The sequence below is a fragment of the Eucyclogobius newberryi genome, unplaced genomic scaffold (genome assembly GCF_026437365.1).
Source record: "Eucyclogobius newberryi isolate DKJ021-1_F unplaced genomic scaffold, fEucNew1.0.hap1 SCAF_7, whole genome shotgun sequence".
Classification (NCBI taxonomy): Eukaryota; Metazoa; Chordata; class Actinopteri; order Gobiiformes; family Gobiidae; genus Eucyclogobius; species Eucyclogobius newberryi.
Window position 1 is genome coordinate 34,470,359 of NW_027316389.1, and position 24,874 is coordinate 34,495,232.

The 24,874-nt window shown below is 40.2% G+C and overlaps 1 protein-coding gene across 1 annotated transcript in view; it reads left to right on the plus strand.

Moving 5' to 3' along the window:
- LOC140348520 (voltage-dependent calcium channel subunit alpha-2/delta-1-like) overlaps window positions 1-24,874 on the plus strand; it is an 85,891-nt gene that overhangs the window by 23,106 nt on the left and 37,911 nt on the right. The window contains exons 9-17 of the mRNA XM_072434452.1: window positions 966-1,025; window positions 11,510-11,581; window positions 11,804-11,875; window positions 12,535-12,596; window positions 14,456-14,532; window positions 17,061-17,076; window positions 18,232-18,236; window positions 21,288-21,348; window positions 21,428-21,519. Coding sequence (XP_072290553.1) covers window positions 966-1,025; window positions 11,510-11,581; window positions 11,804-11,875; window positions 12,535-12,596; window positions 14,456-14,532; window positions 17,061-17,076; window positions 18,232-18,236; window positions 21,288-21,348; window positions 21,428-21,519 — 517 coding nt within the window. The remainder of the gene's footprint in view (window positions 1-965; window positions 1,026-11,509; window positions 11,582-11,803; window positions 11,876-12,534; window positions 12,597-14,455; window positions 14,533-17,060; window positions 17,077-18,231; window positions 18,237-21,287; window positions 21,349-21,427; window positions 21,520-24,874) is intronic.

A 24,874-nucleotide genomic window follows, 5' to 3' on the forward strand; every position in this document is an offset into this window, starting at 1 on the left:
ACCTGAAAAAAGCCTTTTGTGTCTCCTTTAATCACGTTTACAAGGTTGTCTCCCTCCGAGCCGCAGAAAATAATCAGTTATTTCGCAAATTTGTTTATGCATGTTTTAAGGCCAACAACAATAAAAAATAATGCAGATTTTAAACTTCTATCTCTCCGGAGACAAGTAGGCGGCGCGACCAAGCCGAGTTACAGGTCAGATCTGTGGAGAAGCAACCCTGCTGAAGGAAGAATGTGTTATCTAGGAACTTTTAAACAATATTTGATATTTTAAGCAATATTTGACATCAGAAATCTATCTAGCATTTATTTCATAACTGGTCTTTATGTTATGAAATATGTGTTAAATGCCAAATGCACCTCTAAGCTTTGATTTTTAAAACGTAAATATATAAATGTTTCTACACAAACTGAAACTAAATGTTGTGTGAATTAGAACTATGGCAAAGGGAAGCCTCTCAGTTTGTATTGGTACTGTATGTACTTAGTGTACTTCTATGTTGAGTATAATGTGTAGTAGTAGCACTCTTTCAGTCTGACCACTAGAGGCCGCTATAGCGCTTTACATGTCACTTTGAAGCTGCCCCAGTGAATCAGATTTTCAGCTCAAAAACACACGGATCGTTTTTAATTTAAGAGCTTGATAATGCCCTGCGGTCAGATGTGCTCCGTGCTTAGTCCGTTCACATCTTTGCTTTGATAATATTTGCATTCAAGTTCAAATTCGTATTCCTCGTTTGAAATAATCAAGTATTCCTTTACAAGTTTAAGTTAAAAGAAAAAACAAGATGCTGGTTAATCTTGTATTGCCGGCAGCTCAAATTTCAAACAAATTCTTCAAACGGCTTCGATAATAACTCTGCTTGTCATTGAACTCACAGTTGTGCAATTGAAAGCGAGTATTATAGCCGGATTAAAGGTGCATTGCGTAACTTTTCTGCTCATTTGCATCCATAAATGTGCCAGAAGAGGATCCGGAACAGGCGGCTCAGAGTCAGTGATAAGTTCGCAGTGACGTTCCACGAGGTGAGACGAAGAAAATAGACTGTTCACCACTTTCTACAATTTGACGGTAGAAGAAAAGATAAAAACACAAACCATAAATTTTGAACTTAATCATGATTTGTTTGGGATTGTTTCACTGGTTCAAAGTCATTTCAACTGGCAACAATCAGTTTTTTTTGGTTGAATAATAACATTGTAAATTGAAATCTGAAGCTATTGACATTTTAATACATTTTTTAATCCTGTCTTTGATGAAATTGAGCTTTGTGCTAGTTTTTGTTTCATGTAGATAGGCCTAGTAATTGCAGAGATATGAACCATAAACCAGGTCAAAACATCTGCATTTGTACAGTTAAAAAATGTGTTTCACCACAGAATTCTGACTTGTCCCAGTTCAGTTTTAAACTCTAGAGATTCTAGACTGTTCTGGTGTCGCAATCATAAGTTTGTATATTTCTTTATGAAACATTAAGTCTTCCAGAGCGTGACCGTATACCCGCACTCCATCATCAAACTGTAGAAAGTGAATGCAGTATTATAGAAGGACCCTTAGAACCACGGGCTGTAGATTGTAGAATAGATCATATTATACACTAGAAAATCTGGAGTGTATGCGTCTCTCCTTCTCCCTCCATCTCCCCTGGCTTCGTCCCAAAATTCTAAAGAATAAAGCCTAAAGAACAAAGTCTACCTCTCTCTCTCTCCCTCTCCACAATACAAGAACATATAGTGTCTGCGCGTGATGACGTCACGCAGACACTATATGTTGTATTGTGAGTGATGTCACAAATTTTCTCTCTCTCTCTCTCTCTCTCTCTCTCGCTCGCTCGCTCGCTCGCTCGACTGGCTCCGTCACAAAATTCTAAAGAATAAAGTCTAAAGAATTACTCAGACACTCATAATGGGGAAAAAGTACTAACGCAGACACTCATGACTAGGCTGGGGAGGAACTCTATTTTCAATCTGACTTAGTGAATCTTAATGTGTGAAATTGTATTAGGTTATATTCTATTCATACATATTGCCTAGTTATGACATAAAAAGGTTACAAATAAAGTGTTCAAATAGTGTGATATACTATGGTATTAGCTTTAGACACCGACCTCTCCCCTTTCCCTGTGTTTATTCTACACTAGTCTGGACTAAACGGAATAAAAAAAGTTTTGTCTGAAAGTACTATTCAAGCACTATTCAAGTTAGGCATTAAATGAAAATATATAAAGCGGTATTAAGTCAAAAGATAAGAGCGCTTGGAGCAATTTTTCGTCAAAATCTTGCGGGAGTCTGTGATGGGGCCGCCCCGTCCCTGCGCGGCCCCGGGCAGAGTGCGCGCCCATTTCTCTGTCTGCTGCGCGCAGAGCCCCCCAGTGCTGTAAATATTGTAAAAAATAGCTGGTAGGATCAAAATGAGACCTCGGTGTTACTGGCCACTGACAGTTGTGAAAAGCACTTATAAAACTCATCCCTTTAAATAATTCAGAATGGTCTAAGTTTGGGCCAATCCAAATGTTTTCCGTGTTTTTAAAAATGAGATACAGAACCTTTCAGTGCAGATGTTCATGAATGAAAACCATAACATTCAAGTCCATTTTTTCTAATTATAACTCAGTAAAAGGTGGTTGTAAAACACCTGCGGTAAATATTTATCATCATTTTACATCTGTGAAGTTGCAGTTTCTGAAGATATAAGTTCCAAAACAGGATCCCTCTGTGATGTCATCAATATGCGACGAGACGATTTACAGGCAAACAATATACATTTAAACAATTATTCAACATACAAATAAGTCCTGCTCAGGAAGAGGGAGTTACAGTTGACCTCTGACCTTTATAGTCTGTAGCTAGCCCTGCCACACCTGTAAATCCCTCACAACCTTTTCCTTCCTCAGTGTTTCTCTTCTCTCGCTCTGTGTTTGAGTTTACATTCTGTTTAACCCATCTTCCTATATTTCTATATTTGTCCGTCTTCGTTTTCACACTGAGCCGCTACTCGCACCTCTGCTCTCTTCTTTCTGCACGCTCTTCCATCAAAAGTAAGGCCCGGAAACACAATGCTCTTCCACAATCGGTTAAAAGGGCTGGTATTTTTAATGATCAGTAAAAAGTAAACCAAAATGAACTAAAATAGTTCAACTTTTCGATCCCAAAGCCTTCAAACCAGAGCAGAAACAAACTGCTCGAGTCCCATGAAGCGGTGCAAAAGATGCGTTTAGTCAAAAGATGAATACTTACACAAGGTAAATACAGTTTCTTATCGAAATATACACCGATTTAAGTCTTTTCTTAGACTGTACTTTGTGTGAAAACTTTATAAACACACATTTCATTTTTCATCATTGGATTCAACAAATCTAATCCAAACTCTATTTGACCCTGTACCATCTGACGATAAGAACAGAGACGCTTCTGGTTTAGGCTCGCTGGGTTTAATGTATCCAGAGCTTTTATAGAGAGCTGTCTCTGAATGTCTCTGGATGTCTCTGGATGTCTCTGAATGTCTCTGAATATCTCTGGATGTCTCTGGCTGTCTCTGGATGTCTCTGGATGTCTCTGAATGTCTCTGGATGTCTCTGAATGTTTATGTATGTCTCTGAATGTCTCTGGATGTCTCTGAATGTCTCTGAATGTCTCTGGATGTCTCTGGATGTCTCTGAATGTCTCTGCATGTCTCTGGATGTCTCTGGATGTCTCTGGATGTCTCTGAATGTCTCTGGATGTCTCTGAATGTCTCTGGATGTCTCTGAATGTTTATGTATGTCTCTGAATGTCTCTGGATGTCTCTGAATGTCTCTGAATGTCTCTGGATGTCTCTGGATGTCTCTGAATGTCTCTGGATGTCTCTGAATATCTCTGGATGTCTGTGAATGTCTCTGGATGTCTCTGAATGTCTCTGAATGTCTCTGGATGTCTATGAATGTCTCTGGATGTCACTGAATATCTCTGGATGTCTCTGAACTCTTTGGATGTCTCTGGATGTCTCTGAATGTCTCTGGATATCTCTGGATGTCTCTGGATGTCTCTGGATGTCTCTGAATGTCTCTGGATGTCTCTGAATGCCTCTGGATATCTCTGCATGTCTCTGAATGTTGTTGTATGTCTCTGAATGTCTCTGAATATCTCTGGATGTCTCTGAATGTCTCTGGATGTCTCTGGATGTCTCTGAATGTCTCTGAATGTCTCTGAATGTCTCTGAATGTCTCTGGATGTCTCTGGATGTCTCTGAATGTCTCTGGATGTCTCTGAATATCTCTGGATGTCTGTGAATGTCTCTGGATGTCTCTGAATGTCTCTGAATGTCTCTGGATGTCTATGAATGTCTCTGGATGTCACTGAATATCTCTGGATGTCTCTGAACGTCTTTGGATGTCTCTGGATGTCTCTGAATGTCTCTGGATATCTCTGGATGTCTCTGGATGTCTCTGGATGTCTCTGAATGTCTCTGGATGTCTCTGAATGTCTCTGGATGTCTCTGGATGTCTCTGAATGTCTCTGGATGTCTCTGAATATCTCTGGATGTCTGTGAATGTCTCTGGATGTCTCTGAATGTCTCTGAATGTCTCTGGATGTCTATGAATGTCTCTGGATGTCACTGAATATCTCTGGATGTCTCTGAACTCTTTGGATGTCTCTGGATGTCTCTGAATGTCTCTGGATATCTCTGGATGTCTCTGGATGTCTCTGGATGTCTCTGAATGTCTCTGGATGTCTCTGAATGCCTCTGGATATCTCTGCATGTCTCTGAATGTTGTTGTATGTCTCTGAATGTCTCTGAATATCTCTGGATGTCTCTGAATGTCTCTGGATGTCTCTGGATGTCTCTGAATGTCTCTGAATGTCTCTGAATGTCTCTGGATGTCTCTGGATGTCTCTGAATGTCTCTGGATGTCTCTGAATATCTCTGGATGTCTGTGAATGTCTCTGGATGTCTCTGAATGTCTCTGAATGTCTCTGGATGTCTATGAATGTCTCTGGATGTCACTGAATATCTCTGGATGTCTCTGAACGTCTTTGGATGTCTCTGGATGTCTCTGAATGTCTCTGGATATCTCTGGATGTCTCTGGATGTCTCTGGATGTCTCTGAATGTCTCTGGATGTCTCTGAATGCCTCTGGATATCTCTGCATGTCTCTGAATGTTGTTGTATGTCTCTGAATGTCTCTGAATATCTCTGGATGTCTCTGAATGTCTCTGGATGTCTCTGGATGTCTCTGAATGTCTCTGAATGTCTCTGGATGTCTCTGAATGTCTCTGAATGTCTCTGGATGTCTCTGAATATCTCTGGATGTCTCTGGCTGTCTCTGGATGTCTCTGCATGTCTCTGGATGTCTCTGGATGTCTCTGAATGTCTCTGCATGTCTCTGGATGTCTCTGGATGTCTCTGAATGTCTCTGGATGTCTCTGGATGTCTCTGAATGTCTCTGCATGTCTCTGGATGTCTCTGGATGTCTCTGAATGTCTCTGAATGTCTCTGGATGTCTCTGGATGTCTCTGAATGTTGTTGTATGTCTCTGAATGTCTCTGGATGTATCTGGCTGTCTCTGGATGTCTCTGAATGTCTCTGGATGTCTCTGAATGCCTCTGGATGTCTCTGCATGTCTCTGAATGTTGTTGTATGTCTCTGAATGTCTCTGGATGTCTCTGAATGCCTCTGGATGTCTCTGCATGTCTCTGAATGTTGTTGTATGTCTCTGAATGTCTCTGGATGTCTCTGAATGTCTCTGGATGTCTCTGAATGTCTCTGGATGTCTCTGGATGCCTCTGAATGTCTCTGAATGTTGTTGTATGTCTCTGAATGTCTCTGGATGTCTCTGGATGTCTCTGAATGTCTCTGAATGTCTCTGGATGTCTCTGAATGTCTCTGAATGTCTCTGGATGTCTCTGAATATCTCTGGCTGTCTCTGGATGTCACTGCATGTCTCTGGATGTCTCTGGATGTCTCTGAATGTCTCTGCATGTCTCTGGATGTCTCTGGATGCCTCTGGATGTCTCTGAATGTCTCTGCATGTCTCTGGATGTCTCTGGATGTCTCTGAATGTCTCTGCATGTCTCTGGATGTCTCTGGATGTCTCTGAATGTTGTTGTATGTCTCTGAATGTCTCTGGATGTCTCTGGCTGTCTCTGGATGTCTCTGAATGTCTCTGGATGTCTCTGAAAGCCTCTGGATGTCTCTGCATGAATCTGAATGTTGTTGTATGTCTCTGAATGTCTCTGGATGTCTCTGAATGCCTCTGGATGTCTCTGCATGTCTCTGAATGTTGTTGTATGTCTCTGAATGTCTCTGGATGTCTCTGAATGTCTCTGGATGTCTCTGAATGTCTCTGGATGTCTCTGGATGCCTCTGAATGTCTCTGAATGTTGTTGTATGTCTCTGAATGTCTCTGGATGTCTCTGGATGTCTCTGAATGTCTCTGAATGTCTCTGGATGTCTCTGAATGTCTCTGAATGTCTCTGGATGTATCTGAATATCTCTAGATGTCTCTGGCTGTCTCTGGATGTCACTGCATGTCTCTGGATGTCTCTGGATGTCTCTGAATGTCTCTGCATGTCTCTGGATGTCTCTGGATGTCTCTGGATGTCTCTGAATGTCTCTGCATGTCTCTGGATGTCTCTGGATGTCTCTGAATGTCTCTGCATGTCTCTGGATGTCTCTGGATGTCTCTGAATGTCTCTGCATGTCTCTGGATGTCTCTGGATGTCTCTGAATGTCTCTGCATGTCTCTGGATGTCTCTGGATGTTTCTGAATGTCTCTGGATGTCTCTGGATGTCTCTGAATGTCTCTGAATGTCTCTGGATGTCTCTGGATGTCTCTGGATGTCTCTGAATGTCTCTGGATGTCTCTGAATGTTTATGTATGTCTCTGAATGTCTCTGGATGTCTCTGAATGTCTCTGAATGTCTCTGGATGTCTCTGGATGTCTCTGTATGTCTCTGGATGTGTCTGTATGTCTCTGAATGTCTCTGGATGTCTCTGAATGTTTCTGGATGTCTCTGAATGTTTTTGGATGTCTCTGAATGTTTCTAGAATGTCTCTGGATGTCTCTGAATGTCTCTGGATGTCTCTGAATGTTTCTGGATGTCTCTGAATGTCTCTGGATGTCTCTGAATGTTTCTGTATGTCTCTGAATGTTTCGAGAATGTCTCTAAATGTCTCTGGATGTCTCTGAATGTCTCTGGCTGTTTCTGAATGTCTCTTGATGTCTCTGAATGTTTTTAGAATATCTCTGAATGTCTCTGGATGTCTCTGGATGTCTCTGAATGTCTCTGTATGTCTCTGGATGTCTCTGTATGTCTCTGAATGTCTCTGGATGTCTCTGAATGTTTCTGGATGTCTCTGAATGTTTTTGGATGTCTCTGAATGTTTCTAGAATGTCTCTGGATGTCTCTGAATGTCTCTGGATGTCTCTGAATGTTTCTGGATGTCTCTGGATGTCTCTGAACGTCTCTGGCTGTTTCTGAATGTCTCTTGATGTCTCTGAATGTTTTTAGAATATCTCTGAATGTCTTTGGATGTCTCTGGATGTCTCTGGATGTCTCTGAATGTCTCTGGATGTCTCTGAATGTATCTGGATGTCTCTGAATGTTTCTTGATGTCTCTGAATGTTTTTAGAATGTCTCTGAATGTCTTTGGATGTCTCTGGATGTCTCTGAATGTCTCTGGATGTCTCTGAATGTCTCTGGATGTCTCTGAATGTCTCTGGCTGTCTCTGGATGTCTCTGAATGTCTCTGGATGTCTCTGAATGTCTCTGGATGTCTCTGTATGTCTCTGTATGTCTATGAATGTCTCTGGATGTCTCTGAATATCTCTGGATGTCTGAATGTCTCTGGCTGTCTCTGTATGTCTCTGAAGGTCTCTGGATGTCTCTGAATGTCTCTGAATGTCTCTTGATATCTCTGAATGTCTCTGGATGTCTCTGAATCTCTCTGGATGTCTCTGAATGTCTCTGGATGTCTCTGGATGTCTCTGGATGTCTCTGAATGTCTCTGGATGTCTCTGATTTTTTCTGGATGTCTCTGAATGTTTTTGGATGTCTCTGAATGTTTCTAGAATATCTCTGGATGTCTCTGGATGTCTCTGAATGTTTCTGTATGTCTCTGAATGTCTCTTGATGTCTCTGAATGTTTCTGTATGTCTCTGAATGTTTCGAGAATGTCTCTGAATGTCTCTGGCTGTTTCTGAATGTCTCTGAATGTCTCTGGGTGTCTCTGAATGTCTTTGGATGTCTCTGAATGTCTCTGGCTGTTTCTGAATGTCTCTAGGTGTCTCTGAATGTCTCTGGATGTCTCTGAATGTCTCTGGATGTCTCTGAATGTTTTTTGATGTCTCTGAATGTTTTTAGAATATCTCCGAATGTCTTTGGATGTCTCTGGATGTCTCTGAATATCTCTGGATGTCTCTGAATGTATCTGGATGTCTCTGAATGTTTCTTGATGTCTCTGAATGTTTTTAGAATGTCTCTGGATGTCTCTGGCTGTCTCTGGATGTCTCTGAATGTCTCTGGATGTCTCTGGATGTCTCTGAATGTCTCTGGATGTCTCTGAATGTTTATGTATGTCTCTGAATGTCTCTGGGTGTCTCTGGATGTCTATGAATGTCTCTGGATGTCTCTGAATATCTCTGGATGTCTCTGAACGTCTCTGTATGTCTCTGGATGTCTCTGAATATCTCTTGATGTCTCTGAATGTCTCTGAATGTCTCTGAATGTCTCTGGATGTCTCTGAATGTCTCTGGATGTCTCTGAATGTCTCTGAATGTCTCTGGATGTCTCTGAATGTTTCTGGATTTCTCTGAATGTCTCTGAATGTCTCTGTATGTCTCTGAATGTCTCTGGATGTCTCTGAGTGTTTCTGGATGTCTCTGAATGTTTTTGGATGTCTCTGAATGTTTCTAGAATGTCTCTGAATGTCTCTGAATGTCTCTGGATGTCTCTGAATGTTTCTGGATGTCTCTGAATGTTTCTAGATTTTTTCTGAATGTCTCTGGATGTCTCTGAATGTCTCTGGCTGTTTCTGAATGTTTCTGAATGTCTCTGAATGTCTCTGGATGTCTCTGAATGTCTTTGGATGTCTCTGAATGTCTCTGGCTAATTCTGAATGTCTCTGGGTGTCTCTGAATGTCTCTAGATGTCTCTGAATGTCTCTGGATGTCTCTGAATGTTTCTTGATGTCTCTGAATGTTTTTAGAATATCTCTGAATGTCTTTGGATGTCTCTGGATGTCTCTGAATGTCTTTGGATGTCTCTGAATGTTTCTTGATGTCTCTGAATGTTTTTAGAATATCTCTGAATGTCTCTAGATGTCTCTGAATGTCTCTGGATTTCCCTGAATGTTTCTTGATGTCTCTGAATGTTTTTAGAATATATCTGAATGTCTTTGGATGTCTCTGGATGTCTCTGAATGTCTCTGGATGTCTCTGAATTTCTCTGGATGTCTCTGAATGTCTCTAGATGTCTCTGGATGTCTCTGAATGTCTCTGGATGTCTCTGAATGTCTCTGTATGTCTCTGGATGTCTCTGGCTGTCTCTGGATGTCTCTGAATGTCTCTGGATGTCTCTGGATGTCTCTGGATGTCTCTGGCTGTCTCTGGATGTCTCTGAATGTCTCTGGATGTCTCTGGATGTCTCTGAATGTCTCTGGATGTCTCTGAATGTTTATGTATGTCTCTGAATGTCTCTGGGTGTCTCTGGATGTCTCTGAATGTCTCTGGATGTCTCTGAATGTCTCTGGATGTCTCTGGATTTCTCTGAATGTCTTTGGATGTCTATGAATGTCTCTGAATGTCTCTGGGTGTCTCTGGATGTCTCTGAATGTCTCTGAATGTCTCTGGATGTCTCTGGATGTCTCTGAATGTCTCTGGATGTCTCTGAATGTCTCTGGATGTCTCTGGATGTCTCTGAATGTCTCTGAATGTTTCTGTATGTCTCTGAATGTTTCTGTATGTCTCTGGATGTCTCTGGATGTCTCTGGATGTTTCTGGATGTCTCTGAATATCTCTGGATGTCTGTGAATGTCTCTGTATGTCTCTGGATGTCTATGAATGTCTCTGGATGTCTCTGGATGTCTCTGAATGTCTCTGAATGTCTCTGGATGTCTCTGAATATCTCTGAATGTCTCTGAATGTCTCTGAATGTCTCTGGATGTCTCTGGAAGTCTCTGTATGTCTCTGAATGTCTCTGTATGTCTCTGAATGTTTCTGGATGTCTCTGAATGTTTCTGGATGTCTCTGAATGTTTCTAGAATGTCTCTGAATGTCTCTGGATGCCTCTGAATGTTTCTGGATGTCTCTGAATGTCTCTGGATGTCTCTGAATGTTTCTGTATGTCTCTGAATGTCTCTTGATGTCTCTGAATGTTTCTGTATGTCTCTGAATGTTTCGAGAATGTCTCTGAATGTCTCTGGCTGTTTCTGAATGTCTCTGAATGTCTCTGGGTGTCTCTGAATGTCTTTGGATGTCTCTGAATGTCTCTGGCTGTTTCTGAATGTCTCTAGGTGTCTCTGAATGTCTCTGGATGTCTCTGAATGTCTCTGGATGTCTCTGAATGTTTCTTGATGTCTCTGAATGTTTTTAGAATATCTCTGAATGTCTTTGGATGTCTCTGGATGTCTCTGAATATCTCTGGATGTCTCTGAATGTATCTGGATGTCTCTGAATGTTTCTTGATGTCTCTGAATGTTTTTAGAATGTCTCTGGATGTCTCTGGCTGTCTCTGGATGTCTCTGAATGTCTCTGGATGTCTCTGGATGTCTCTGAATGTCTCTGGATGTCTCTGAATGTTTATGTATGTCTCTGAATGTATCTGGGTGTCTCTGGATGTCTCTGAATGTCTCTGGATGTCTGTGAATTTCTCTGGATGTCTATGAATGTCTCTGGATGTCTCTGAATATCTCTGGATGTCTCTGAACGTCTCTGTACGTCTCTGGATGTCTCTTAATATCTCTTGATGTCTCTGAATGTCTCTGAATGTCTCTGAATGTCTCTGGATGTCTCTGAATGTCTCTGGATGTCTCTGAATGTCTCTGAATGTCTCTGGATGTCTGGACGGCTTTAGACCTGCTTTAGTCCTGTTTTAGTCCTGGTTTAGTCGTGGTTTAGTCCGGCTTTAGACCTGGTTTAGTCTGGTTTTAGACCTTCTTTAGTCCTGCTTTAGACCTGCTTTAGACCTGGTTTAGTCCTATTTTAGTCCTGGTTTAGTTGTGCTTTAGTCCGGCTTTAGACCTTCTTTAGTCCTGCTTTAGACCTGCTTTAGACCTGGTTTAGTCCTATTTTAGTCCTGGTTTAGATGTGCTTTAGTCCGGCTTTAGACCTGTTTTAGTCCTGGTTTAGTTGTGCTTTAGTCCGGCTTTAGACCTGGTTTAGTCCTATTTTAGTCCTGGTTTAGTCGTGCTTTAGTCCGGCTTTAGACCTGGTTTAGTCTTGTTTTAGACTTGTTTTAGACCTGGTTTAGTCTTGTTTTAGACCTGATTTAGAACTGTTTTCTCCTAAGTTTTTCACCTTTTGTCGCCGCAGAATCCAAAATTCCAGGAGCCGGTGACGTTGGACTTTCTGGACGCTGAGCTGGAGAATGACATCAAGGTGGAGGTAAAGTGAAGCCCAGAAGAGACTCAAACTGAGTGGCTTGATATGCCATGTTTTCAAAATAGTTCATATTTTAAATGTCCCTGTCTCTGTAATTTGTATGATCACCATTTTAAAACAAAACAAGTACTCTGTCAGGTAGTGAATGGTTTACATGATCGCTTTATACAGTACAACAAGTAGAGCGTGAAGAGGCTCCAGCGCTGTTCTGTGTCTCTGTAATAGATCAGGAAGACCATGATTGACGGAGAGACAGGCGAGCGCACCATCAACACTCTGGTCAAGAGCCAGGACGAGGTAAGACACGTCCATCTAGTTCAAAATCACTTCAAATACGATGTATTTTTAAAATGTTTTCACTCTCAATCTGAAGAGAATTAACGCTGGGGAACCTTCATACCAAGTAGTACGAAGAGAGAGCAGCACTTTGTCTGCATCTAATTATAAAACATTCGATGGGTCACACACTGGGGACGTGTTGGCTGTGCGATGGTGGTTCAACCCTGAACAAATGAAGGCACGTTTGACTGGCTCAGGACCCCCAGGGTCCCCGCTCACATGGAGTTCTTTGGTGCTTTGTGCCTGGCTCTGGGTCCAGAGCTCTGCTACAGGAGGACGTCTCCTAAGACATGTCTTCTAATAAAGTGTGACATGGCCAAGGCTTTAAACAACACTTGCTGTAATTAATTGGCTTTGGATGATGTTAGATGCATTATGCAATGGAAATATCATATTTCTGATCTTGAGGCGAATGCCCTTTCACTGTTTAATAATCAGGGACTCCCTGAATTTAAATTTGCGTGTTTTATAAGTTATAACTGCTAAACAATTGGTGTCAAATGTAGATATTCTCTTATGTGAAAAAAAATGAGCTTTTAGGGAAACTACGACAGTTGTGACTCTTGAACTCTATCGTTTAACTGAATGGAACATAATATGCTCTGTCTTTTATACAGAGGTACATAGACCGAGGAGTCCGGACTTACACATGGGCCCCGGTCAATGGCACCGACTACAGGTGAGAAGTTCTCTTATGGTAAAGTGGTAAAAGTTGGATTTTCGATAACTTCATAAACTCAAATTCCATCAGCATGACTCACTGATCTTGAATAAAAATGCAAATGTCTTCACCGTCTGGGTAATACTCATCCACCTGAATAGATCCGTTTCACATTAAAAAGTGCAGATATGTCTTCCATGAAAAGGCCTGATAGCCACGTCTCATTTGAACAGCTTTGGAGAGCGCCTTGTGCAAAGAAAGTGCTGAATAAAAGTGAGATTGTTCTTGTATTTCACTCTCATTCTGAACATGTATCTGATGGAGTACACGTGTTGAACCAACAGGGGTCACTGTAGTTCCTGATATTGCTGACTGCTTTTACTGAAATAATGTCAGGTACAATCATATTTATAGGTTTATTGATCTGTGGTTTGAAAGGCAATCCACAAAACACAAACTAAAGGAATGATAAAAGAAAGCTGCATATTTATTTTTAACAACATATTTTATTTCAAGCGGGATTGAGTAAATAAAACAAGTGCAATGAATAGGTCCAGAGTATGAAGAATATTTATCAAAAGTATCTCCAGATATGAGGTAAACGTGGTCAAATCAAATATTGCTTGTTTTGATAATTATTCTAAAAGGTGTACTGTGTTATCTGGAGATGTTAGTGCTTTGCCTGGATTGTTCCACAGTATGGCATTAAATGAGTCAAGGTATTTCAGCAATAAAAATGCCTGTAATGAAGTGATAAATAGGTACATTATGTTTAAGCCACATTGTGGAACATTCCAGGTAAAGTTATCTGCAATCCCCCCATCTCCAACATCCAAATACAAAGCAGATTTGATCTTGTTTACTGCTTTTTGTCCTAGTCTAGAGCTGCTGGGTTAATCCTAGTTCCAATCCAGTTAGTCCTGGTCCAGACCCGGTTGGTGCTAGTGTAGTCCTAGTCTTATTCTGCTTCAGTGGCAGATCCCAGTGTTTCAAATGCTGTGGCATGTCGTGGACCTTTATGCCCAGAGGCAAAGCCTTGTAATACATAATGGTCAAGTTGGTGTTTTGGTTCTGATGATCCAGTCAAGAGGAATGAGCCCACATTGTTCTTCCAACTAAAACCAGTTTGAAACAAACCTCTGTGTCTTCTCTCTGATCTGAATGGTCATTACCAAGGGTTAAAACTGAGAGGGACAAACTCTCGGGATCGAACAATACACAATATAGCAGTGGCTTGTGATCAGGGCAATCAGTGTTTGGCCAATATTACATTTGTTGTGTATCACAACTATATATGAATTGTTCTAAAATATATTAAAATAAGCCCGTTACAATGTATTTGAGTGGCCTCTGGGCAGTACTGCAGGAAGCATGGTTCTTCTTCTCCTGCAGCTGTTCAGCCGTGTCCAGAGGATCGTTCATGCTCCGCTCTCTAACATAAACTTTAGAACCAGAGCACACAGCAGCTTTTAGAGGTCTGCACATGTGCTCTGGGGACAAACCCATGGATCTGAGCTCAAACCACACTGAATAAACCTGTGGGAATCAAGGATGTTTGCAGGTTTTGCCCTGACTGAGCATGTGCAGAGGAGAAGGGAAGCAACAGCAGCGCCAGGTCTCAACAAACAGACTTAAAAACTATCTTTTAGAGACAAGTCTGTGTTTGTAGCTAAGACTCTGTTCAAGTTTTTATCGCCTTTTAATTATCCACTAAACATTGATGAACAGCCCAGGTCTGCTTGCCCATCCACAAAAGTCACTGCACGCCACTGTAATATGACATCAGATCGTTTCTATGTGGACACGAGAACACCTGGGACCTGGGACCTTCTTGTAGTGAGGTGACAGCTCTAACCTCTTTATATCTCTCTTCACAGCTTGGCCCTGGTTCTTCCCAGATACAGTGAACACTTCATTCAGGCCAGGATCGGGAACGACATTCAACAGGCCATGGGTAAGTCCAGGGTGAAGTAACCATAGAGATGTAGCAGGAAAACACAGCACAATTGTAACAACAACAACAACAACAAAAGTAACAATTGTCTGGACAATTCTAAAATGTCTAACTCAATGTCAGTCTCATACAGAAAGATCCATACCAATTTCATCCAAAAATAATTCAACTTAAAATGTGTTGGTCCATTGCTTAAAAAAATTCACATTTGTCTCTCTCTCTCTCCCTGTCTCTCTCTCCCTCTCTCTCTCTCTCTCTCTCCCTCCCTCTCTCTCCCTCTCTCTCTCTCTCTCTCTCTCTCTCTCCCTCCCTCCCTCCCTCCCTCTCTCTCTCTCTCTCTCTCTCTCTCTCTTTGTCTATCTTCATCATCGTCATCTACTTATCTCTCAATGTCTTTCTGTTTCCCTCTATCCAGGTGTCTATTCCTCTCTTTTTTTCCCCATTTAGCTTTTCTTTCTCTGTCACTCTATCTATTGATCTCTCTCACTCTTTCTCTCTGACTCATCTCTCTCTTCATCTTTTTCCGTCTGTCTCTTTCTTTTTTTATACGTCCATATCTCTCTCGCTCATTCTTTTTCTGTCTATATATGTAACTATTCTTTCACTCTCCGTTTGTCTCTCTCTCTCTCCCTATCTCTGTTTACATGTGTTTCTCTCTCTCCTCTCGTTCCTTCTATCTTCTCTTTTCACATCTTTACCTCCATCACTACTCAGTTAGTTGCAATGGACTTATAAGCAGCCAATCTATATAAAACCTTTCATTTACCTTAAAGACAAGACTTAAAATTAGATCTCACACGTTCAAAAGAAAGGAAATAATCACTTTTGTTTTTTCTCCTGTTTTTCCATGAGCTGAACTTGAGGATATCTAACTTTTCCTGTAAATGCAAATGACACTTTTCTCACAAATTCTGTTCACAAATCTGTGTTGGTGAGCACTTCGCCCTACACCTTTGCCGAGATAATCCATCCCACCTCTGATCCTACCAAGATGCTGATGGGACGGCGTGAACATGTACAGGTGTGCCTTAGGCTGGCCACAATAAGAGGACACAACACCACAGATGATGCAAGTTTTGAGGGAGCGTGCGATCGGCATGCTGACTGCAGTAATGTCCAGTCGCCCGTACGCTGAATGTCCGTCCCCTTACCATAAGGCGTTGCAGAGTTTGGTGGTACATCCAACCGGCCTCACGATGCAGATTATGTGTAAGCACACCAGCCCAGGACTTCCACATCCAGCACCTTCATGTTTAAGATAGAACCCTGGACAGCTGCTGCAACAATCGGTTTGCATAACCAAAGAACTTCTGCACAAACTGTCAGGAACTGTCTCAGGAACCAGCTCCTCGTCCTCATCAGGGTCTCTCTTGACTGCAGTTGGTCGTCGTGACTGACTTCATAGATGACTTCAACGTTGTGGATCGAATGGTCCGTTCTGGTGGCGGGGTTATGGTATGGGCAAGCGGATGTTATGGAAAATGAACACACACATTTTATTGATGCCGCTTTGAATGCAAAGAGCTCCAGTGACGAGATCCTGGGGCCCTTCATCCACAGCCATCACCCCATGTTGTAGTGGCCCCGTGTGCTAAGGATCTGTAGATGTTTCCCAGTTTGTTCATGGTCGGCACACTCAAGGAAACAGAGCATGTTTTTGGATGCTCTGGATTGGCGCGTTCCAGTTGTGTCCAGCATCTTCGGCGCGTTCCAGTTGTGTCCAGCATCTTCGGCGCGTTCCAGTTGTGTCCAGCATCTTCGGCGCGTTCCAGTTGTGTCCAGCATCTTCGGCGCGTTCCAGTTGTGTCCAGCATCTTCGGCGCGTTCCAGTTGTGTCCAGCATCTTCGGCGCGTTCCAGTTGTGTCCAGCATCTTCGGCGCGTTCCAGTTGTGTCCAGCATCTTCGGCGCGTTCCAGTTGTGTCCAGCATCTTCGGCGCGTTCCAGTTGTGTCCAGCATCTTCGGCGCGTTCCAGTTGTGTCCAGCATCTTCGGCGCGTTCCAGTTGTGTCCAGCATCTTCGGCGCGTTCCAGTTGTGTCCAGCATCTTCGGCGCGTTCCAGTTGTGTCCAGCATCTTCGGCGCGTTCCAGTTGTGTCCAGCATCTTCGGCGCGTTCCAGTTGTGTCCAGCATCTTCGGCGCGTTCCAGTTGTGTCCAGCATCTTCGCTCAGCCATTGAAGAGGAGTTCCAGTATTCCACAGGCCACGATCAACGACCAACGACCCGATCAACACTGCATGATGGAGGGTGATCACTCCAGAGTCTGACCCCCCCCCCCCCCACAACTGAACAATTGACCTTTTAATGAGCATCCGGAGCTGGATTATCTTGGCGAAGAAGAAGTTCTCACCAAGATTAGACCGATTTGTGAACAATATTTGAGAGGAATTGTTCTTTTGTGCAAATAGAAAATGTTTGATATCTTGGGAACTGTTTAACATCAGTACAGGACTATCTTTACTCTCTAATCTGATCCTTTCTTCTCATCTTTTCTCTTTCTTTTTTTCCTGATCTGTGGATTTGACAGCATCAACCTGGGGCAAGTACTCTGCTTCTCTCTGGCTTTAATGCATTGTTCTGTGTTTGCGCGGCCATTTTTCACTCAAACTGATGACTAGTCAGACAGGTAATGAATGACTTATGGAGATGTTTTATGCAGCTCGTACTTTGATCACAAGACACGGAGATTAATGAGTCCAGCGCGTGACGTTTAATGTCAAGACGATAAATGTGACTTGGCTCCTTTGCATTGAAGTTTCACATTTTATGAACGAAAATAATGTTCATGGAATTTATACCAGCAATATCGATAATGTGTCTGATGGACTCTGCTGGTAACAATGGGAAGTGAACCGTTTTGAAATGGAAATTAGCTGCATGGCTATAATATGACGCTAACAAATAGAGGATTTAGAGATTTTTATTGATTTATTTTCTTTATATATTTTTGGTACCACTTTATAATAACTACACTTAAATTTCCCTTAACAAAGCGTGGGAAAAATACTTAATTTGTAATGAACATGTAGTTTATTAAGCTTGTTTCAGGTTTAGTAACTACTTAACTAAGGTTAGGGTTAAGGCATGGAATTAGGGTTAGAGTATTAATGAAGTGATTACTAATCCTGAATCATTCTTAATAAACCATTTGTTCACTATGAATTGAGTCTTTGTTCATGCTTTACTAAGACAGGAATAAGTATAGTTATTATGAAGTGTCGTCATATTTTATGAAGATTTTTCACACTTAAATACAACACACAACAACACACAGCACTCAGGCTTCCTGATAAATCATCATATACTTTTTATTGAACATTTAAAATTCTCTACCATTAAAACCAACAGTTCTGAGACTGATTAAGGTTCTCAGATAAACATTTTTGAATGATTCTCCATATTCACAACCCTAACTCTGTTTATAGAAGTTTTTGGATAATAAGACAAGTAATTTGTTGTAAACAAAGGGAAATATGTTACTTAACTGTGACTATTTAAATTGTGACTTGGATTTGTTTGCACTATATCTTGTAGCCCTAGTTTTCTGTCGAAATAGATAAGCAAACTCCGCCTCCACTGGGCCCCTCCCACCTGTGAGTCTCAAAGTGAAGTCAGCCGTGCTCTGTAATAGTTTTAGCAGAAGTACACTGCTAAACTCCATAAAGGCATCGTCCAGAAATGTGCACATGGTTCAAGAGTGAGGGTCGTAATCCTGTCATGTCATTTACGAGTCGTCAGTCAGCAGCAGTGCGTTAAATCGGAGCCACAGCAAATGCACGTTTTACCACAGCGCTGGAGAAGTCCTACGGTAAATCACACTGTTAAACCTCATACGTTCTTTCAATCAGAGTTTTATTGTTTGTTACGGTTCTGCAAATAAATACAGAAAATCCACAAAATTCTTTCAATACTTTTTTAAAACATATTTTTATTATCGGCTGTGGTAATGCTTTATACTTACTTTACAATAATACATATCTAAAAAACATTAACAATGCTTAATGCTCATTTACTAATCATAAACAACAAAAAACCTTACCATAAGACTTACCTTCTTTTTTTTAAATCAATTACAAACTATTTGCTAATCATTAAGAAAAAACTGAATAAGGCCTATCAGCAAAGACAATCCTTAAGTCATAATTAATAACAAATTAACTATGATTTATATTTCTTTGCATTTAATATGATGATTAATTTATGTATTTATTTATTTTTTACATATTTTGTATGGCTGCAACGGTCAATTGGCAAATCGTGACTAGCCGACTATACAAAAAATATTATTTTATTCATTAACTGGCCTAAAAAGACTAAAACACATACGAAAATAACTTTTATATTCAATCAAAATGTCAAAAAAATAATTAACATTTTCTCATGTATCAATAATGCACTATATTCATAAATATTCTCTATCTAGTAATCTTTGTTTTTTCATTTGTAATGTCAGCAAAGACAATCCTTAAGTCATAATTAATAACAAATTAACTATGATTTATATTTCTTTGCATTTAATATGATGATTAATTTATGTATTTATTTATTTTTTTACATATTTTGTATGGCTGCAACGGTCAATTGGCAAATCGTGACTAGCCGACTATAAAAAAAATATTATTTTATTCATTAACTGGCCTAAAAAGACTAAAACACATACGAAAATAACTTTTATATTCAATCAAAATGTCAAAAAAAGAATTAACATTTTCTCATGTATCAATAATGCACTATATTCATAAATATTCTCTATCTAGTAATCTTTGTTTTTTCATTTGTAATGTCTAATTGTACAATAGAAATATTAGTTTGACAAGTTAACTATTCAAACATGATTATTGCTGATTATAGTGGAATACTCATTAGTGGCGCTGCAGTATTTTTGGCCGCCTACAGTACTTTTCATTATTTCCAAATGTTTCATTCTTCACAACTTATATTCAAAACCAAGGTTCAGTGGCCTAAACATCAGCACGATGGGACAGTTTGATCAGGGATCGTCCAGAATCTCCTGAGTGATGTTTGAAACGCCCGTCATGTCATTTACGAGACAAGAACCACGTACAGTTTAATTCGATCAGATCCAGAGCAGAGGCATTTGGTCCTCATCATCATTCGGTCTCCTCCATATCATCTCCTATTACCCAGAATCCTTGTGACGCACTGTGGGAAATATTTACAGGCCGTTATAATATCTGTCACATGAACGATGCATTTATCACCCTTTGTCTCGCTGCCTTTCATCTAATGCTGCTTTCTCTTCTTTTCTCGTTCTGTGGCTCTGAACAGGTCAAAAAGGCAAGTATTTCTTTGTAATATTTCAGATACTTCTGCAGTGTTATTTCATGTTTTACAGTTTAAAGGGGCAATAAAAACTCCTATATTTGAATAATGAAATGAAATGAAAGACGGTTAAGTTGATATGGTACTGTGGAGACAAGCAGCGTGACACAGTGCTCCTTTAAATAATGCAAAAAGAAGTTATTCCATTCAGCTTTTAGTCCGTGTGTGTGGCAGTTTGAAATAAGGAAAATAAAATACTAGACGTGTTAAAGAAACAACAAAAATACTACATTCTATCTGCAGAGGCTCATAAAATATTAAAGGTGCGTTTGTACGTTTGTGGTGTTGGATCTGCATCTGTTTATCCATGGAGACCTTATTGCTTTGCATAGAATGTTCCGCAGTATGGCATTAAACGTTTGAACTAGAACTAATGTTAGATCAAAATGTGTTTCTGTTCTTGGGGTAAAATTATGGAATGATTGAAAGTGAGTGCAAAATTGAAGTTAATTATCTATTTCTGATTAAAATGAAAAGAAAAAAAAATAATAATTGAAATGTATTTGTGGCTGTAACATTTTTTTTTGTAAAATAGAGAAATGCACTTTTGTCTAAGATGTTACATTTCAAAATGTTTAAGTTTTACAAAAGCTTTCCAGGCCTTTGTAAAACTGTTTCATTAACTGTCCGAGTATGGATTTATCAGTACATAATTCATGCTCCTTTTTGTGTGTGTTAATATTGTGTTTATGCTGTAAATTATATAAATCATTGAAATATATAAACCAGAAATAAACCAATCATTCAATATCTTGCATTTACAGTGGCCTTTAGGTTACAAACTTAGCGTGACCTTTGCCCTCTGTTGGTGTCTCCAGAGAACAGGTTTAATAACAAGCAGGTGGCCGACCCTCCACCTGAAAAGTTACGTAGTGCATCTTTAATATTCATTTTATTTCACCTGCATTGTACTTTAGCTGCAACGCTCCACAGTGTGGCATTAACCCTTTCTATCTTCCATTTATTCAAATACAAGTGTTTTTTATCGTAGAAAAATACTCAAAAAAAAAAAAAAAACATGTAATAACTTTGACATTCTGTAGAGCATTCCAATCAAAGCAGTAACATCTCAATGGAGACAAGCATGTAGCAGACCCTCCACCACAAAAGTGACATAATGCAGCTTTGAAATGACTTAGAGGTGGGCATTAATGGGTGGATATTATTGAGTATATTTTAATTAGTAAAAAATTGGACAAAAAGAGTTCATTTTAACAAAACAAAAAAAATCCATTTTTTAAAAGTTAAATAATAAATAATACATAATACATTATAATATTGTCTGACTGTGAAAATTGGGAGACTCAAACAAAAAGATTGCCCTGAATACAACTGTTAAAACATTGGCCATTTCCCACGTACAAGTTCCTCTGATGCCGCTCACACATTTCTTTACGTTTGTCCTCCAAAGCCATGGACACCATCCAGCTGGAGCGCTTTGACGAGTTCGGGTACACCTACATCGCCCCCAGGTAAGTCTCTGCCGCTCTCTCCGCACACGTAACCACGCGAGGTACTCCGTCCTTTGTCCTCTGTCCTATGTCTGCTCAGGGAGTACTGCAAAGAGCTGAAGATGTCCCACAACAACAGCCAGTTCCTCCTGGACTTCAACCTCTTCATCAACAGGAACACACCCGACGCCTGTGAGTTACCCATGGGTGCATTTGATGGCAGACTTACATGATAAAAGACATATTAAAGGTGCTGTTCCATATGTTTACAGTCTTAAAACAGAACTGTAGTACCAGGAAAATGATTACGTTTGATTGATTGATGCTTCGATTCATTTGACCCTCCTCCTCTCCCCTGTTTAACTGTAAAGTCTAAATTTACAGTCTAGTATATCTGCGATTCATGGCGGTATTTTTAAAATGACGGTTCATTTTGGTCAAATTTGTGATTGATTCGTTTCTTATCAGTTCTCGTCCCTATTTGAAGCTCTTTGCAATGGTCCAAACGTATCGCTCACTTACCTAATGTCTGCAGAGCGTTCTAATAATTCACTGCCATGAGTTTAAAAGCACTTTTCACAATGTTCAGAGCCCAAAGCGAGTTCATGTCACAGTAAAGCTAACGAAGCTGAGTGGCCTTCTTATTTTCTTTTTACAGTTTGGTACATTATTCATTCCACTTCAGGGCAGCAGTGAAGTGAGTTATGCAGCTGCCTGTGGACTGGAGTTAGTTCAAATCCCATCAGAACTGTGGTGTGGCAAGACGCTGGCAAAGAAAAACGGTTTCAAAATACAACGTCAAATCATTGTAGAAAAAGCTTCAGTTGTAGTCATCTGGACTCAGTTCGAAAAAATAGACGTTTCGACTCTCATCCAAGAGTCATTGTCAATAAAAGAATTTAATTGACAATTTAATTTAAAAGCAATGTAGTTTATTCGATCCAATGCAGTGAAGAAAGCTGTAAAGAACGTTACATAGGTGAGACTAAACAGCCTCTACACAAGAGGCTTTATCAGCACAGAAGAAATACAAGTTCAGGACCTCAGAGTGCCGTGCATCTCCATCTTGAAGCCTCTAATCACTCGTTTGAAGACGGTGAGGTGAAGGTTTTAAGCAGGGAGAAAAGATGGTTTGAAAGAGGAGTTAAGGAAGTTATTTTTGTTAAAAAAGAAAAACCTTCTTTAAACAGAAATGGAGGGCTAAGATTCAATCTTCCTGTAGTGTACAATGGGATCCTGAACCCCTGGAGAGGTAGAGGACCAGGACCAGGACATTTAGATGCTAATCAGGTATTCAGGGTGGTTGAGCCAGGGTCTCACAAAGACAAAGGGGAGACTAATAGCCCATTAAAGGGTTGAATAGGCTCGGTAGATACAAAGAGGGTAAGTTTCTGTTGAAACAAACAACTCTTTCTACTTCAGGAAGGCTCCTCCCAATGGGCTGGACTTACCACAGAATAGTACAAATATCGGAGTTCTCGACCTAAATTCTTTTATTGACAAAGATTCTTGGATGAGAGTCAAAACGTTTATTTTTTCTAGTCCAGATGACTACAACTGAAGTTTTTTCTACTCTGGAACACGCCTGGACGAATGAGGGATTACACCGACAACGTCAAATCATGTGTCTTTTTCGCTGTGTTGAACTTAACGTTGTTTAATCAGCTCTTGGCTTACACCCTTGCACTCTCACTATATGTCCACAGAGTCACACTGAAGTCAATATTTAAAGACTTTGCGCTGCAGACAGTTAAAGAGAACACGCCAAGCACTTTAGAAATGAAGAGGATACTTGTGTTTTTGTCTCAGAGCTAATGCTAACTTTTATAAAAAAAAACATATCGAGCTCAGGATTATGTCGACTCATGATTCTGTTAGCCTGACGATAAATCAATTAACATTTGAAGATGCTAAATACTGTTGGAGCATTCATTCAAAAGTGCTCTGAAAACACCAAAGAAGAAGAAAAAGAAGAAGAAGAAGACATTATAGTGTGAGGCATGTTTTTACCATTAGTGACTCAGCTTCTTATTTTTGTGATGATTACTACAAATGTTGCTGTCATTGCTTCAAATTAAGCAGTAAGACTAAATCACTTCATAGCAGTATTAAACACATCGTAAAGTCTTAAAACATGTTGACCTTTAAGTATTTTTTTCATTTTGAAGTGACTGTAGAGCAACCTTAAAGTAAGAATAGAAGCTAAAGAACAGAGTTTGTGCTGTACTAAATGTGAGGCTTTCTTTTCCCTCAGCTCTCCATCTCGCCTCTTAAACTTTGAATTATGTCCACTTTTCACATAACATTTCTGATTAAACATGTTCACTCCCTCAGACTTAGCAACTAATTCAAGCGTCATGGTTAGTATGTTAGAAAGAAGTAGTTACAAAGCCACTATTTGATCATTTTGAAGTCTTTGTTTAGTAGTACTGACCACACTCTAATCAACACAGTGACATGACGCTGCATTAAAGCTCCATCAGTTTAGCTCGCTTACTCATCACAGGATTAACTTTCAGAACAGCAGTGGTCAGCAGCACGCCAAGGTCTCAGCCGAGCGATGAGATTGAGCCGGTGTGAGCGGAGCGACGTCGGGGTGACATCGGGGTGACGTCATGGGTGACACCATCGGTTTCCCTGAAGCTGCTGTTGTCATGTTACTGTAGACTGACTCATATGTGCTCCTCTGTCATCATCCAATGGAGTGCTCCTGCTTTTACCATCTGCATCCATTAAAGGATTACAGAGCACACAAGTTAAACAGGTCAAGGTGAAAGGTTTCTTCTGGTCTAATCAAGTGGATGAAGGAAAGTGAGCAGAGGGTCTTGGTCCGTACCTAGCCGGGGGGCGAGAATATAAGAATATAGTGTACGCTGCATGTTTTGGTCCGAGAGAAATCAGATGCAATGAGAAGGAGAATGTTCTGGTTCTTTAGGATGAGACACTGCAGGTGAATTCAGATTTCAATATCAATTTGAAACTTCTTGTGTAGTTAACGCACATAAAACTCTACTACAAGCTTTTTACAAGTTCAATTTGGAAGGAAAATCACATACATCTGAAAAAGGGATCGTCAGGTTTAAATTCCTTGCTTCATGTTAAACATTTGAGATACAAAAGTCATTTCAGCTGGGTTTTTGAATATCTTATTTCGTGTTTTTTTTTTTTTTTGCGTAAACTTGATATGACTTGAAATTGTGTTAAAATGTGTTCTTGTAAAGTGTTAATCAATTGTGAGTAAATCAGGCTTTGAATTAAATATCACCAAATCCTTCTGTACGATGCATCAAAGTCCGAGATTGTAGAGTTTGGTGTGTGTAGGTGCGACTTTAAGGGCTGATCTTTATGTCTCTGTGGGAGAGAAATGCACTGGGAGAAAATGGCCTTTGAAGTTACAATGTCCCATAAAATCTATGGTTGAAGTGGATTTAATGCAATAATAAAACATCTTTATGTGAAGACTGGACAGTGCAGTTTCCGGATAAAAGTCTATATGTCGTGAGAGCAAACAAAAAAAAACAAAACAAAAAATAGTTTTTCCTGTTGT